Consider the following 14,686-nt stretch of genomic DNA (forward strand, 5'->3'; position numbering starts at 1 on the left):
ATATTAATTTTTTTTTTTTATATATATATATAATTTTTAATTGAGTTTTTTTTATTTATTAGATTTTTTTAATTTTTAAATATTAATTATTTTGTATATCAAAACACAATCATTAATTATCCTTTAAAGTTAACCTATAATGCAAATGATTTATTTATTTATTATTTTTTTTTTTGGGAAATGTTAATATAAATATTTATTAATGGTTTTTTTAATAATAAATTTGTCAATAAAAATGAACATTTAAAAATAATAGTAACGATCATTATTTTTAAAAAAAATTATAATTAATAATAACAATATGTGATGATCTAAACTTGTAAGCGATATATTTATAATTTTTTTTTATTGAAAAATGTCGCTAGTAATTCAATGTCAATTAAAATATTTATTTATTATTTTTAATAAATATAAATTCAATTAAATATGTATGGCCCATTTGAGTAAAGGCCAATAAATATAGAAACTTTATTTTTAATGTTTTTAATTTACTCGAAACAAACAACACATATGAAATGATAAAAACACTTAAAAAAAAAAAAACATACACGGAGTTTTCTCGAAAATCATGATGACAAGTCCAACTCTTCCTGTAGCCTCATTGTTGTGAAATTATAGCTCGGGTACCATATGAAAATAAAGAAGAAACACGGATGAGTATAAACATACTAGATATGTAACCCACGTGGGTTCTTGATACTTAGCATTGATCGAGCTCTGATCATCCATTCATACTCGTTTCAACACGTTTTTTTAAGCTTAATTGGTACAAGCGTGCAACTACCTAGAACTTTCCTAGCTACAAACGACACTATCACAACTTGAGGTAACTGGTAACCTTCGAGAGTCTCATCATAGTGACGTTATAACACAAGAGAGTGACTCAGTTATTGACAACTAAGATACATACCTGGGCTAGCCATAAGTGGCTCCATCACTATTACGACGTGGTTGGCAACACATACATAATCTAAATTAAATTTAGCGGGATAAATAAATTAAAAAAAATAAATTTTAAATTAAATTTCCACATATAAATATTAATTTTCCGTAATAAAAGTACAAATCCAAATTAAATTTAGCCCTTCAAAAAAATTGGCCGCCGCCTCCTCCTCATAACGGCTAATAAACGGAGAGAGACGGCTGACTTTTACTCTCCTGCGGCTGTGCTACGGCGCGTAATTGCCGGAATTATCACCGGTACTTTAATTTTAATTTCTCAAAAAGAAAAAAAGAAAAAGAAAAGTCCGGATCACATACGGCCCTGACTACCCTGCTCCTGCAAAAATAATAATAATTGTACGGCTCTGATTTCCTGATATTTCTGATCGTGGGGCCCAATTCTAACGTCAGTTTCTGATCCAATGCCTCGGACAGGATCTTTTGGGAACTTTAATTTTTAATATCAGCCGTCTGATCAATTTCACTTATATATATTGTATGTGTGTGCGTCTACGTATGGATACATATACCATTGTTTGGTCACGGGGATAGTCTACACCGAATTGAAATGGCATGATTTCCTATTCCGGTTTGAGATAGTGTACATCGGGAGTGTTTGGGGCAACGGTTCAGCCATTTAATTTTTTCATATACAAAAAAAAAAAAGAAAAAAAAAGAAAAGAAAAGAAAAGAAAAGAAAAAACTAAAATAAAATAACCCGTCTCGTTTCAGATGTTCGCTAAATAAGCCGAACACACCAAAAACTAAACATTCACCCCAAACGTCCCACGTGACATAAATTATATATCTTAGTTGTTTAAGACTTTTATACATTTTGTTTTAGTAAAAATCGTGTCGCCGTCACATCAAGAGAGCTGACATGTGTCTTTATAATCATGGACTCGATAATTAAGCTAACATTGGGACAAAAGTTACTTCACTAACGAAAAAATGAGAGCTCGACATTGTTTTGATTGTTACTGATAATTACCTTTAATGTCGGGTAATAACTGTCGACTTTTGACTTTTTTACTTTTAATGGTCGTAATATACTGGTCCATACAATTTTTAAAGATATTCCGAGAGTAAAATTAAAATTTTAAAAATTTATTAATTAAATAAAATAAGTATTTTGGGTTAAATCAGCACGATTGAAATAATTTTAAATTTTAAATGCTAAAAATGTAAATAAATAATATTAATTTCACATAAATAAATATAAAAAAAAAAAAACACAAATAAATATTCCGGAAACGGAAAATTATAAAAACAAAACGTACATATTTGGCGGCAAATTTTTGGGTATAAAAATAAACGAACGAAGCAACGACGTCGTATTTCGTATCCCACTCGCCACTTTAACGCGTGCTTTCACTCCAACTTGTTTTTAAGCGTATAAATTTATTTTAAATATTTTTAAAGGCTAAATTAATAAAAATGCTTGTATATGGTCTAAAAATATATACAATATTATAAAAGTTTTAACAATAATTTTAAAATTTTAAAAATATTATTTATGTTATTTATTTATTTTATTATTATTACTATTATTTGCTAGAAATCCTTAGTATTTTATTCACAAAATATCGTTGAATTTAACAAATTTTCATTAATAGTTAAAATTATGTTTAAAAACACCGAAAACTTTAAAAGTGACATTAACACCATTTATAAAAAAAGATCAAATTTTTTTTACGGTAAATATATGGACAAAAACTGTATATCAACCTTCTATAGATTGTCTCCAAATATTTTAATGTTAGTTTTGAAAGCTCGTGTGTATTTACGAAAAGTGGTATTAACAAGTAAAAATATTTTTGAAATTTTAAATTTTTAAAAAAGTTTAACAGTAGTTTTTTTTGCTATATTCAATATTATTTTTAATATTTACGAACCCATAAAATAAAATTAAAATTATACAATTATCAACCCTAATTAATATAACTATCGTATTCCAAAGTTTTAAAATTATTGTTAATATTATTCAATTTTTTTAAAAAAATTATAGTATTTTTAAAAGAAATTATAAAATTTATGTTTTATTAATTTAACTAATTTTTGGTTATAATAAATAGAACAAAAAAAAACTGGTTTGGCTACACGCGCTATGAAAATCGCGTGGTGAAAAATGCCAAGAAAAATAGAACCAGTGAGAAGTTTGTTCTTAATAAATAAGCTCACGCCCTAGTCGTTCTGTCTGCGAGAAATTTCGCTCGGAATCTTTCTTTCTGGGAGGGAAAGGAAGAAAATCGTCCCACGAATTTGAAAACAAATGTTGAAGCTCGACCCTCAATCTTCATGGCGACTCGGGGAGAATCTAGGAGTTGGAAAGTCCTGTTGTTGATTTCTAGGGTTCGTTAATTTATTTTTTTCTCTTTCGAATCCGCTTCTCTCTGGTATTGGTTTCAAATAGATCCGTTTCGGTTATCAATTAGTGAGTTCCTTTCCTTTGCGCTTCGTGGCAATGTCTGAATGTTCAATATTTGGTTCGTTTGAATTTGTAATTGGATGAGGAAGAGGATCCTTCGAGTTTTGCTCGACCAAATCATAAGTTTCTGTGCGGTTAGGCAGATTACTGGTCTAGGACGACGTTTGCGCTATTAATTTAATTTGTGATTTTTGTCATGCGAGTTTCATCGGGTTCAGTTTCGTCGTCATTGAAGCAGAGTGACAATCGGTCTGGGTCTAGGCTTAAGAAGAAGCACAAAAGGCTTGATGCCATATGCGAAAAAGAGTATAGTCGAAACCATGGCGATGTGAATGAGAATGGCAGTGGGTTGGGGATTGTGGAGGCTGACCTTGGGCTTCGGCGGAGCAGCCGTGTCCGTCGGGCCCCAGTCTTGCTCGATGCTTCCCCTATGCCAAAGAAGAAGCGGCGGAAGCTTCATGGGAATGAAACTTTGGGCGTTAAAACGAGTGCTAACTCTCTGCCTCAGTTGAGTGATGAATTGAATGATGAGAAGCCCGACAATTGGAGATCAAGGTTGAGATCAGGGAACAGAAATTTGGGGATTAGAGTGGAAAAAGGAACTCGGGCAAGCAGGAAAAGAAAACTTTTTGATGAAATTGTTGATGTGGAAGTAAAAAGTAGTGGAATGAGGAGGTTTGGAGTGACAAATGATCAAATTAACATAGAAAAAGAGGTGAAATCTCCTAAAATTAAGGATGGTTGTTGCAGGGAAGACATCTTGGATATCGATAATGAAGATGATGATGAGGAGGAGACTGAGGAGTGGGAGGAAGAAGAAGAGGAAGAAGAAGAAGAAGTAGAAGAAGAAGGGGAGGAAGAAGAAGAAGAAGAAGAAGAAGAAGAAGAAGAAGAAGAGGAAGAAGAAGAAGAAGAGGAAGAAAAAGAAGGGGGGGAGGAGGAGGAGGAGGAGGTGGTGGAGGGAAAGGAAGCCATGACTGCAAAGAATGAGAGAGAGGACGTTTTGCCTTTGGAAAATGAAATGGATGACAAAAATGTGAAAGCAGTGGATGATGTTATTCCTGAGGTTGTTCAAAAATTGGACAAAGAAACTTCGAGTTCTTTTCATGTAGATGAGGCTTGTAGCGTCGATCACAATGAAGAACCAGCCAATGTGGTGGAGAATTCAAACAACGGTGAGATACCGCTGGAAGAATTAACACGACTAAATGAAGGCATAAATGAAATTCATGATGTAGAAGCTGCTGTAGTTTCAACAAATGAAGTGGTAGGTGGAAGGCGTTGCGATGAGAAAGCTATTGATTTGGGCAAGTTTACTGAAAAGTCTAAGCAACATAGTGGTGATTTAAATTTAAAGAAGTTTACAGACAGTTCCACAGGTATGTTGGGTAAGGCTCGCATTAAAGAGGGCAGAAGGTGTGGATTGTGTGGAGGAGGAATTGATGGTAAACCGCCAAAGAAGTCAGTCCAGGATTCGGGTGAGAGTGAAAATGAAGCTTGTAGTGGCTCTTCAGCTTCAGAGGAACCAAATTATGACAAGTGGGATGGTTTTGGTGATGAACCTGGATGGCTTGGACGCCTATTAGGTCCTATTAATGATCGTTATGGCATTGCTGGAATATGGGTCCATCAACACTGTGCAGTTTGGAGCCCCGAGGTGTGCCTTCTAACCTGGAACCACTGAGTTATACTGGACTGAGTGATTTTATTATTATGGTATCTGTTTTCATAGGCAACTGACTGATTTAATTTTTGTTACTTAATTCATTAAGATATTTTCTGGATTATAAATAATAGCTTTAACTCCACATAGGATTCTGCCCCTTTATATATATATGCCTTTTAGCATGATCTACTTTATTCATCCCTTGCCCTGCATTTTCACTTCCAGAAGAGAAAGCTCAGATGTAGGTCATTTTGTTATGAAGTAAATATAATGTAGTTGACCTAATCAATGCGTTCGGTAGTTCCTTTTGCGGACATCCGATAAAATTGTTGTCTTCTTTAGCTAGTTTCATAGCATACGCACATAGCAATTTCGGACTAGATGACAGGAGAGTATCAATGTATATTTGGTCCTTTTTTGTTTTAGAATCTCAGATGCATTGGTCTTCTGCACTGTCAAGATGGTAAAGGAAAGTGTGCCACATTTTTATAGCCCATCTGACCCTGGTTGAGCCCTACACTTACTATGTGATATAGCAGCAATAAATCATCGGTTCCCTTTATGTTCATATTATTTGGTTATATTCTAATTCATATTGCATATGAACTCCCGTCTTTTGATATTTAAGTTATTCACCATGTGCAATGCTGTGGTTTGGTGCCCTCCTTAATGTCACTGTTGGGTAATTACAGATTTCTTTAATTTAAGAAGCCAAAGAGCAACAAAAGGAACCAGTCTCCTATGTCTCTTTAAGGTCCTTCTGTATATTCAAATGCACATTGCATATGAACTCCCATGCCTCTAAGGTCCCTATAAATTTTCTGTTCTTGACATTTCTCCGCTACCTACAAACTTATCATGATCATTACTTGAGATAATTCTAGCCTTCCGAAGCAGAGGTCCATGCTAGTTCAAATATTTGAGAAATACCAATTTCGGAGAAGTAGTAGTATCTTCAGCTGAACGAGGAGCTACCAGAAAGATGAAAATCAATGCTAACTACTCAATAATATGGACTAGGACTCAGAATAGCAGGTCTCCAAAGAGCATAACCATTCAAACTGTTTTGTTTTGTTTTTTAAACTTTCCACCCAGTGGTAGAAATTTTTAACATCCTATCATTTAGTGACAAAGTGATTCGTTTGCAATAGAAAATTGGCTAGAAGGATCTCACTTTCTTGCCCCATCCTTTCCCTGACTTAAAGACCTTGTTTTGAAGGTGACACGGTAGGAGATGGAGGCCCTGCACCTACTTGTTGACTGTAGCAATAGGTGCTTTGCTTGGGCACTTCTTAGTTACCTTGTTGACACCTTTTCCAGCTTCGTGAAGAAATAAGCTATCTTCAAGCTGTTTTGTGTGAAACATATTCTCTACTCATTCTTCTGCAAATTACAATTGATTAAATGTCTTCTTTTCATCCACTATCTCCTGGGCTTCGAAGTAATTTATCATTTTCCTTTCATATGCTATAACAAATTTTTTCCTCTGTTATGATTTATAATTGTTTTTTCAACTTTTTAAAAGATTCTCCTCACTTCACTTAGAGATGCCCAGTAGGCCTTTAAAGGTGGAAAAGAACCTGTGAAACTGACAAACTGAACCTATTTTGAAATGCACGTCTTGGGAATATACTAACTGGCTTCTCCATTCAACCCTAAGATTGTTGAAATCCAACCAAATTGAATCTTCTTCTTTTATATATTGTCTGCTTATTATCCCTAAAGAGTATTGGATGTGCGCCGACATTATATTATTACTGTTTAACACATGTCTAATTGTCCCGACAAGTGTCTGATATATGTCAGATACTAGCATGTTCTCCTAATTAAAGTGACTGTACTTCTTAGTTTTCAACCTATCTTAGAGTGCCAAAAGAATTTGGGTTCAAAAAATTGGTAAAACATAGTTGATAGTTTCTCTTCTTAAGTTATCTTTTTACGTTGTTAGTTGCTCTTGCCTCTGTTCTTGAGGCTAATAACCTTTATAATTCTTTTAGGGATTTTTTTCCGGATATCAATTTTAATATGAGCAAAACATATTTGTAGGTTTATTTTGCTGGATTGGGATGCTTGAAAAATGTAAGGGCTGCTCTTTGCAGGGGAAGAGCATTGAAGTGCACTCGGTGTGGGAGACCTGGCGCAACCATCGGATGTCGTGTTGATCGATGCCCAAGAACTTACCACTTGGTCTGCCTGTCACTGTTGTGCCATTATACTTCGTTATTTTCTGGCTTAGGCTTCTTATATGCATCATTGGATGTACAATTCTTTAATACTTTTTCTTGATCCTGTTATTTTGTTATTCTTCAGCCTTGTGCACGTGCTAATGGTTGCATATTTGATCACCGGAAATTTCTCATAGCTTGCACAGATCATCGCCACATCTTCCAACCTCATGGAAATCAATATTTAGCTCGGATAAAGAGATTGAAGGCCAAGAAAATGAAACTGGAAATAAAAAAGCAATCAAATGATGCTTGGCGAAGGGATATTGAGGCTGAAGAAAAGTGGTTGGAGAATTGCGGGGAGGATGAAGAGTTTTTGAAAAGAGAGAGTAAGAGACTTCATCGAGATTTGGTGAGAATTGCACCTGTATATATTGGTGGCTCAAACTCAGAAGGAGAGAACTTATATCGTGGTTGGGAGTCTGTTGCTGGGCTTCAAGGTGTCATCCAATGTATGAAAGAAGTAGTATTCTTACCACTCTTGTATCCTGAGCTTTTCGATCGCTTTGGGATTACACCTCCTAGAGGTGTTCTGTTGCATGGATATCCTGGAACTGGTAAAACACACGTTGTGCGAGCACTAATAGGTTCTTGTGCTCGTGGTGATAAACGAATTGCATATTTTGCTCGTAAAGGAGCTGATTGCTTAGGGAAATATGTTGGTGATGCAGAACGTCAGTTAAGACTTCTATTTCAAGTTGCAGAGAAATGCCAACCTTCTATTATATTTTTTGATGAGATAGATGGGTTGGCACCTTGTCGCACAAGGCAGCAAGATCAAACCCATAATTCAGTTGTGTCTACATTACTTGCACTATTAGATGGTCTAAAATCTCGGGGGTCTGTCGTAGTTATTGGTGCAACAAATCGCCCTGAGGCAGTTGATCCAGCATTAAGGAGGCCTGGGAGGTTTGACCGTGAGATTTATTTTCCTTTGCCATCGGTTGAGGATAGGGCTGCTATTCTCTCCCTTCACACTCAAAGGTGGCCAAAGCCAGTTGAGGGACCCTTGCTCCAGTGGATTGCAAGAAGGACTGCAGGCTTTGCTGGTGCTGATCTTCAGGCTCTCTGTACTCAAGCAGCCATGAGTGCTTTGAAAAGAAATTTTCCTCTTAAAAAAGTTCTATCAGCTTCTGGGGAACAAGCTTCGAGAGATAACTGCCCTCCTCTTCCTTCCATTTTAGTGGAGGAGCGGGATTGGTTAGAAGCTCTATTATATTCTCCACCTCCATGCTCACGTAGAGAAGCAGGGATGGCTGCTAATGATGTGGCATCCTCTCCTCTTCCCTCTCATCTCATTCCTTGTCTGCTTCAACCACTGTCAACTTTACTTGTTTCCCTTTATCTTGATGAACGCATCAGCTTGCCGGCTAATCTTTTAAAAGCTGCAACTTTAATTAAAAGCGTGATTGTTGCTGCTTTGGATGGAAGGAAAATTGTCACTAGTTGCTGGTGGTCTTATGTTCACGATTTTCTTCAGGATGCTGATATTGCAAATGAGATAGAGATAAAGCTGCAGGGTTCTGGAGTGTTACTTGAGGATTCTACTTTTGTTGGTTCTGGTGTTCTCAACAATGAAACAGGCAATGATAGTTCCAAGTTTGAAAGTGTAGGTCACCGTGGTGGCCCACCCACTACTATGGTAGGGTCACCATTCACCTTGGAAAATAAGTCTGGCTTCCGTATTTTGATTGCTGGGAATCCCAGATCTGGACCAAGGCATCTTGCTTCTTGTCTTCTTCACTGTTATATTCAACATGTTGAAATTCGTAAGGTTGATATAGCTACAATTTCACAAGAAGGTCATGGTGATTTGGTGCAAGGCATATCACAAATATTATGTAAGTTCTTCATTTTTTTTATGTGTGTTTTATGTTGTTCTACTAATTGCTAATGTACAGACTTGTGAAGTTCATTATGTACATATTTGTAATATTCTTTGCAAGGCCATGATCTTGTTGCTTTGGTCTTAAGTTACGGGGAATCCGTCATGTACCCTCCGGTAATGGGAGTCCATGATTTCCTCGTTTTCATTTCATTCATCAATGTAATCCAGTTTCTCTTCCCCCCCCCCCCCCCCCCCCCCCCCCCCCCCCCCCAAAAAAAAAAAAAAGGTCACATGGAATCATTTACCTTTTAATATGTATAAATATTTTAATGAAAAAAAATCAACTGTGGTTCCTAGTTTTCTGTACCTGAAGGAAAATAGGACTAGGAGTTAGTACAGAACGTAAATAAAGATGTTTTTGTGGGTAAGAATGTAAATGAAAGATATTGCATTGTATTGTCGGATGTTCTGTCTACTTTCTCATCAGATGTTACTTGTCATGATATTGATGGTCCTGTTTCAAACTTTGATGCATGACATGTTGTGCTTTATAGTATTTGATTATTATGTGCATTACATTGGCTGCCTATGGTATTTAAAAATTATTTACACTACAGTGAATTGCTCTAGCATGGGATCGTGCCTTTTGTTCATGCCAAGAATTGATTTGTGGGCTATTGAATCACAAAATCAAACATCTGAGGAGTGCGGTTTCTTTCTGAATGAGGAACAGTACCCCAAGGATGGAATTATTGTCAAAGACGGTCTCCTTGGTGGAAGGGAAAACCATAGTTATTCAGACCAAAGCAAATCAACCAAGAGGACCGTACTTCAAGACGAATCTCTCTCTAGTGCTTCATATGCTTGGAGTTCATTTGTTGAGCAAGTTGAATCTCTATCTACACCCTTGATGATTTTGGTATGTTCTTTTTTTGTGGTTTTTTAATTGAGTTTACCTATCGTCCTGCCATGTTGTACTTGGACTACTTTCCTTCCCCTGTAATTTCTAATGCACTTCCAGTTTGCATCCCGTTAATATCTTTTTAGATGGAGCGAATGTCTTAGTAAGGCAAACACTATACGTAAGTGGGAAGAGATGATTGGAAGTCGATGTGAAGCCCAAGCTAGAGATAGGACCAAAAAAAAAAAAAAAAAAAAACACCCCAGCTAGTCAAAGTATTTCTCAATAGATCACGTTGGAAATGGCCTTTTTGGCTGTCTATTTTGTTCCCTATTAAGTTGAAAAACTGAAAATATAATGCTAAATAGTGGAACCATAGAGGCTCCTTATTTCCATAGATTCCCTTGATATTTAATTCTGAATTCCTATTAAGTTGAAAAACGGAAAATATAATGCTAATTAGTGGAGCCATTGATGCTCCTTATTTCTTTAGCTTCCCTTGAGGGTTAATCCTGAGGTCCTTTTTTTTCTTTTTCATAATTTTGGAAGATGTTACTCCTCTTTTTGATATTGGACTCAATGAAGGAAGCAGATCCATAAACATGGTGCAGAGAAACCAAAATGTATATATGATGATCTGACTAATAGTATTGATGATGCCGAACGGTTGAAATTATCCGTACACTTTATGATGTTTATAAGCTTTAGCCTCTTAAGGTCGTTAAAAGATGGCGTGCCATGTATGTAATGATTGAAATTTAGAATGGTCTTTATTCTTAATAAACTTTTACAGTTTAGCCTGCTTCAGCTTCTATAGTTGTAATTTTGTTACTTTTTAAGGACTAGGAGTTGCTTTAGAGTTTATGAGACTGGGGAAGTATTTTAGGATGTTACTGCTTGCTGAATGAGTTTATTAAGATGTAGTGACTGATTTATACATTACAATCCTGTTAACTTATGGTACCTGTAACCCAATGAGTGGTTGCTGTGTAAACTTGATCCCTAGTATCTGATATGTAGAACTTGCATCTGATTTGTGCATGGAATAGATAAGGGATCCATTGAAACACATGTTGTATGGTCAATTCCTTTTAAGAATGATTGACGTATCAAATAGTTAATTTATCCCGTTGTGTTCGTTTGTGGCATTCTAATAATCATGGAGATGAAATATAGTCTCTGATACTGTCTCCAATTCTCTAACAACTATAATTTCCATTGACTTTGATGGTTTTAATTGTGAAAGGCCACATCAGAAGTTCCATTTTTGCTACTTCCACAAGAGATAAGGCGGTTCTTCAGGAATGACTTGTCAATTTGTCGGCCAACTACTACAGAGCATTCAGTACCTAGATTCTCTGTGCAGATTGATGGAGGTTTTGACCATGACATGGTAATCAATCAGTCTGCTACAGAATTATCAAGGGACATACTGAAACTTCTTGTTCATTTGATTCACCAAAAGTCCCACACTAAAACATCTATTTGCACAAAGAACGAAATTTCTGTAACCCAAGATGAGAGTAATGCTGCAGATCAGCAAATAGATAAAGAAACTGCCAGCGAGCACACTGGAGAAAAGAAGTCCCCTGATGTGCCTTCTGTTAGAATTGTACCACTACCTGGCAGTAGAACCATGAGAGTGAAATCAAACTTGAGTTCAGTAATATCTACTTTTGGGTATCAAATTCTGCGATACCCCCATTTCGCCGAGCTTTGTTGGGTGACATCAAAATTGAAAGAAGGCCCCTCTGCAGATGTTAGTGGACCCTGGAAGGGATGGCCGTTCAATTCTTGTATCGTTCGCCCGATGAATGCTTTGGAGAAGGTAGCATCAAGCAGCACGAGTAATGGAAAATCTAAGGAAATTTCGGGTATGGTAAGAGGCTTGATTGCTGTTGGTTTATCAGCAATCAGAGGTGCCTACACATCATTAAGGAAAGTCTCCTTTGATGTGCGATTGGTACTCGACCTCTTAGTCGAACAGATAAATGCAAAAATTAATTCCGGGAAAGACCGGTATCAATATTTTCGCCTTCTATCACAAGTTGCGTACCTGGAAGATGTTGTTAATAGCTGGGTCTTCACTCTGCACAGGTACTATGATTTAACATGGTAATTTTTACTTCATTTTCGATGTGAACGCTCTTATTTAACGAAAAATTATTCCTTTCAGCTTGGAACAGGACTCGAAAAAAATTGAAACATCAACGAATCATGCTTCTGGTGGTAATGAGACTTCGTGTGAGAAAAACGAACCCATTACATCCAACGAGGGCTGTCTTACACATGAAATTCCAGAAGTCAGTTGTCAGGAACCTGTTGATGAGGAAGAAGTTGTACGTATTGATTCCTTGGTAGATGGTGATTTGAATCAGTCTAATTCCCAGGATACAACATTCATATCAGGAGGACATGGAGATGGGAATTTCTGCAGTAAGTCAGTCTCTAACCAGTCCCATGACATTGCTGCTGACGATGACGACCAGTTAACTGATAATATTCCACTGAATGAGACGACTGTTCTTGCACCGGATGATTTGGAGGACAATAGAAACGACACATCGGTTAAAGCGCCTTTAAATTTAGGAACGGAATCAGTTTTCGAGTTGGAAGATCATCATCTTCATCATCAAAATTCAAGTGAGGTATGTGCTGATGAAATCCTTAGCTGCACAAAAACCTGCAACTATAGTAATGGGTGTTGCACCTTAGAAAATGGTTACAAATGTGATGGTTGTAAGCCCGACACAGACACAAATGACCGTGAAGTGAATGTTCACTCATCTCCCAGCAGAAGTGACCTCTCAACTAGCTCTGCACAAGTATGTTCTATTCAGTGCTGCACTGGTTGTTTAAACATCCTCTACGGTGCAACAAGAACCATTCTTCACAACGAACTCGGATCGAATTGGAATAATTGGACTGCGGAGGACGTTCATGACATTGTTGCAGCACTCTCAGTCGACCTTCTTGCAGCAGTGAGACGAGCATTTCTTGATGGAAACGACACTCGTGTACTTAACGATAGACGAAAGACCTCAGACTCGAGAACTTGTGATTGCAAAAGTTGGAAAAACATGGATTTTACGGCGGTGGAATGTATTTGTCACTGTGAGAAGGAAAGTTGGAGTGAAAAGGTAAGTCCCTCTCCTTGTTCTGAAATGGGGCTTGAACCAAACTTTATATTCAGAGATGGTGTATTGGTTAGCCAAGATCCCAATAGGAATGTTCCGTTTCATTGTAAATTGGAGACTTTGTGCCTCTGTTCTCTTACAGAGTTGATAGCAATGGCAAATGAGCCTTTAAATGGATAATTACAACATTATCTCTTCTTCTTACGTTTTCATGAATGTCGATCTTGTAATTTGAGACTCGAGCACTACTACAGATATCCGAAACGTATGTTGTAAAGGGTTTAGCATGAATATAGGAGAGTCCGATGCTCGAGAGAACTCGGATGGATAGATGTTTGAGATGTCTTGATGAGATGATCGACACGTGGGTCAGTTCCCAATGGATGTGACCGAGTAAGCCAAGATGACCGATGTATCTCGAGACATAAGATGACATCATAATGCATGGATTGTGTTGTCAGGAACTAAGATGACAATGAGATGTGACGTGTTGCACACGATTGAACATGTATAAATGAACGGCGTGTTTGGCTGAACAAACTTGGATTCTCTACAAGTTGTATAAATGAACGGCGTATTTGGCTGAACAAACTTGGATTCTCTACAAGTTGTATTAGATTGGCAAAGGTAAGATTCGCCGAGATTCGATGAAACTGTAAAGTCGGATGAAGAGGGAGGCTTCAGTTCTTGTGGTGAATGTGTCAAAATTAAGACGACGCATGGTTGAAAAAAGTCTCAATTCTCGAGAAAATTGTATTTGTATTTATTTATTCCCAAGGAAAGAAAAACAGCTGGTAAAAGGACCACGCGCTCCAATACGAGCGTGGTTAAGAGCACACGACGTCACGTGAGGCTTAGAGCTGCTTCTCTGTTTCCCTCTCGGCCCCCATGTGACCCCACTCCCAAAAAGCACATCAATTTCAACATATTTACAACTCTGCCACTTCATGACCGAAAACGACCGGCGACAAAAGGGAGTGTCCAGAGCAAAAAAGGGAAACCCACGGCTGAAAATTGATATTTCCAATCCATTTATTTATTTATTTTTAATTTTAAAAAATTATTTATCTTTTTCCTCTTAATCCATATCTCTATTATCTGGCCACGTGTATCCAAGATTATGACCTTGTGTAATTTGCAAGGCTCTTTTTGTAATTTTCCTCTTTTTTTATTTTATATTTTTTATGAAATAAATATTATTACAAAAATATTAGATAGGATCATAGGTCGAGTTGGATCCCGCTCACATTGTAAATTTCTTCAAACCAAACAACTCTTATAAAATAATAAAACTGACCCAACCATATAAAATATTTAAATTCCGCTGTAAAACATTTATTATATATTTTTTATAAAAAGAAATTAATGTTAATAGCTAAAAAAATTATTTATTTATTTACTTTCAAATATAAACTCAATTTTAACATATATTAAATTAAATTTTTGGAGAACAAATAACAAAAAAGAAAAAAAAAATCTATAAATATATGCCTTATCACAAATAAAAACAAAATAATTTCAATTTAACCAAAGAAACTCTTACAATTCCATTTATAAAA

The 14,686-nt window shown here is 36.4% G+C and overlaps 1 protein-coding gene across 1 annotated transcript; it reads left to right on the plus strand.

Annotated features, from left to right (window-relative positions):
- The first annotated feature begins 3,126 nt into the window (after positions 1 to 3,126).
- Positions 3,127 to 13,331, plus strand: LOC111810389 (P-loop containing nucleoside triphosphate hydrolases superfamily protein). The gene is made up of 6 exons (XM_087117446.1): positions 3,127 to 5,027; positions 7,083 to 7,223; positions 7,347 to 9,102; positions 9,707 to 10,008; positions 11,237 to 12,087; positions 12,167 to 13,331. The coding sequence occupies exons 1-6, from the start codon at positions 3,567 to 3,569 to the stop codon at positions 13,305 to 13,307; spliced, it is 5,652 nt and encodes a 1,883-aa protein (XP_086973572.1). The 5' UTR covers positions 3,127 to 3,566; the 3' UTR covers positions 13,308 to 13,331.
- Positions 13,332 to 14,686: the final 1,355 nt, after the last annotated feature.

Source organism: Cucurbita pepo, chromosome 14 (genome assembly GCF_057944985.1).
Source record: "Cucurbita pepo subsp. pepo isolate OVF chromosome 14, ASM5794498v1, whole genome shotgun sequence".
NCBI lineage: Eukaryota > Viridiplantae > Streptophyta > Magnoliopsida > Cucurbitales > Cucurbitaceae > Cucurbita > Cucurbita pepo.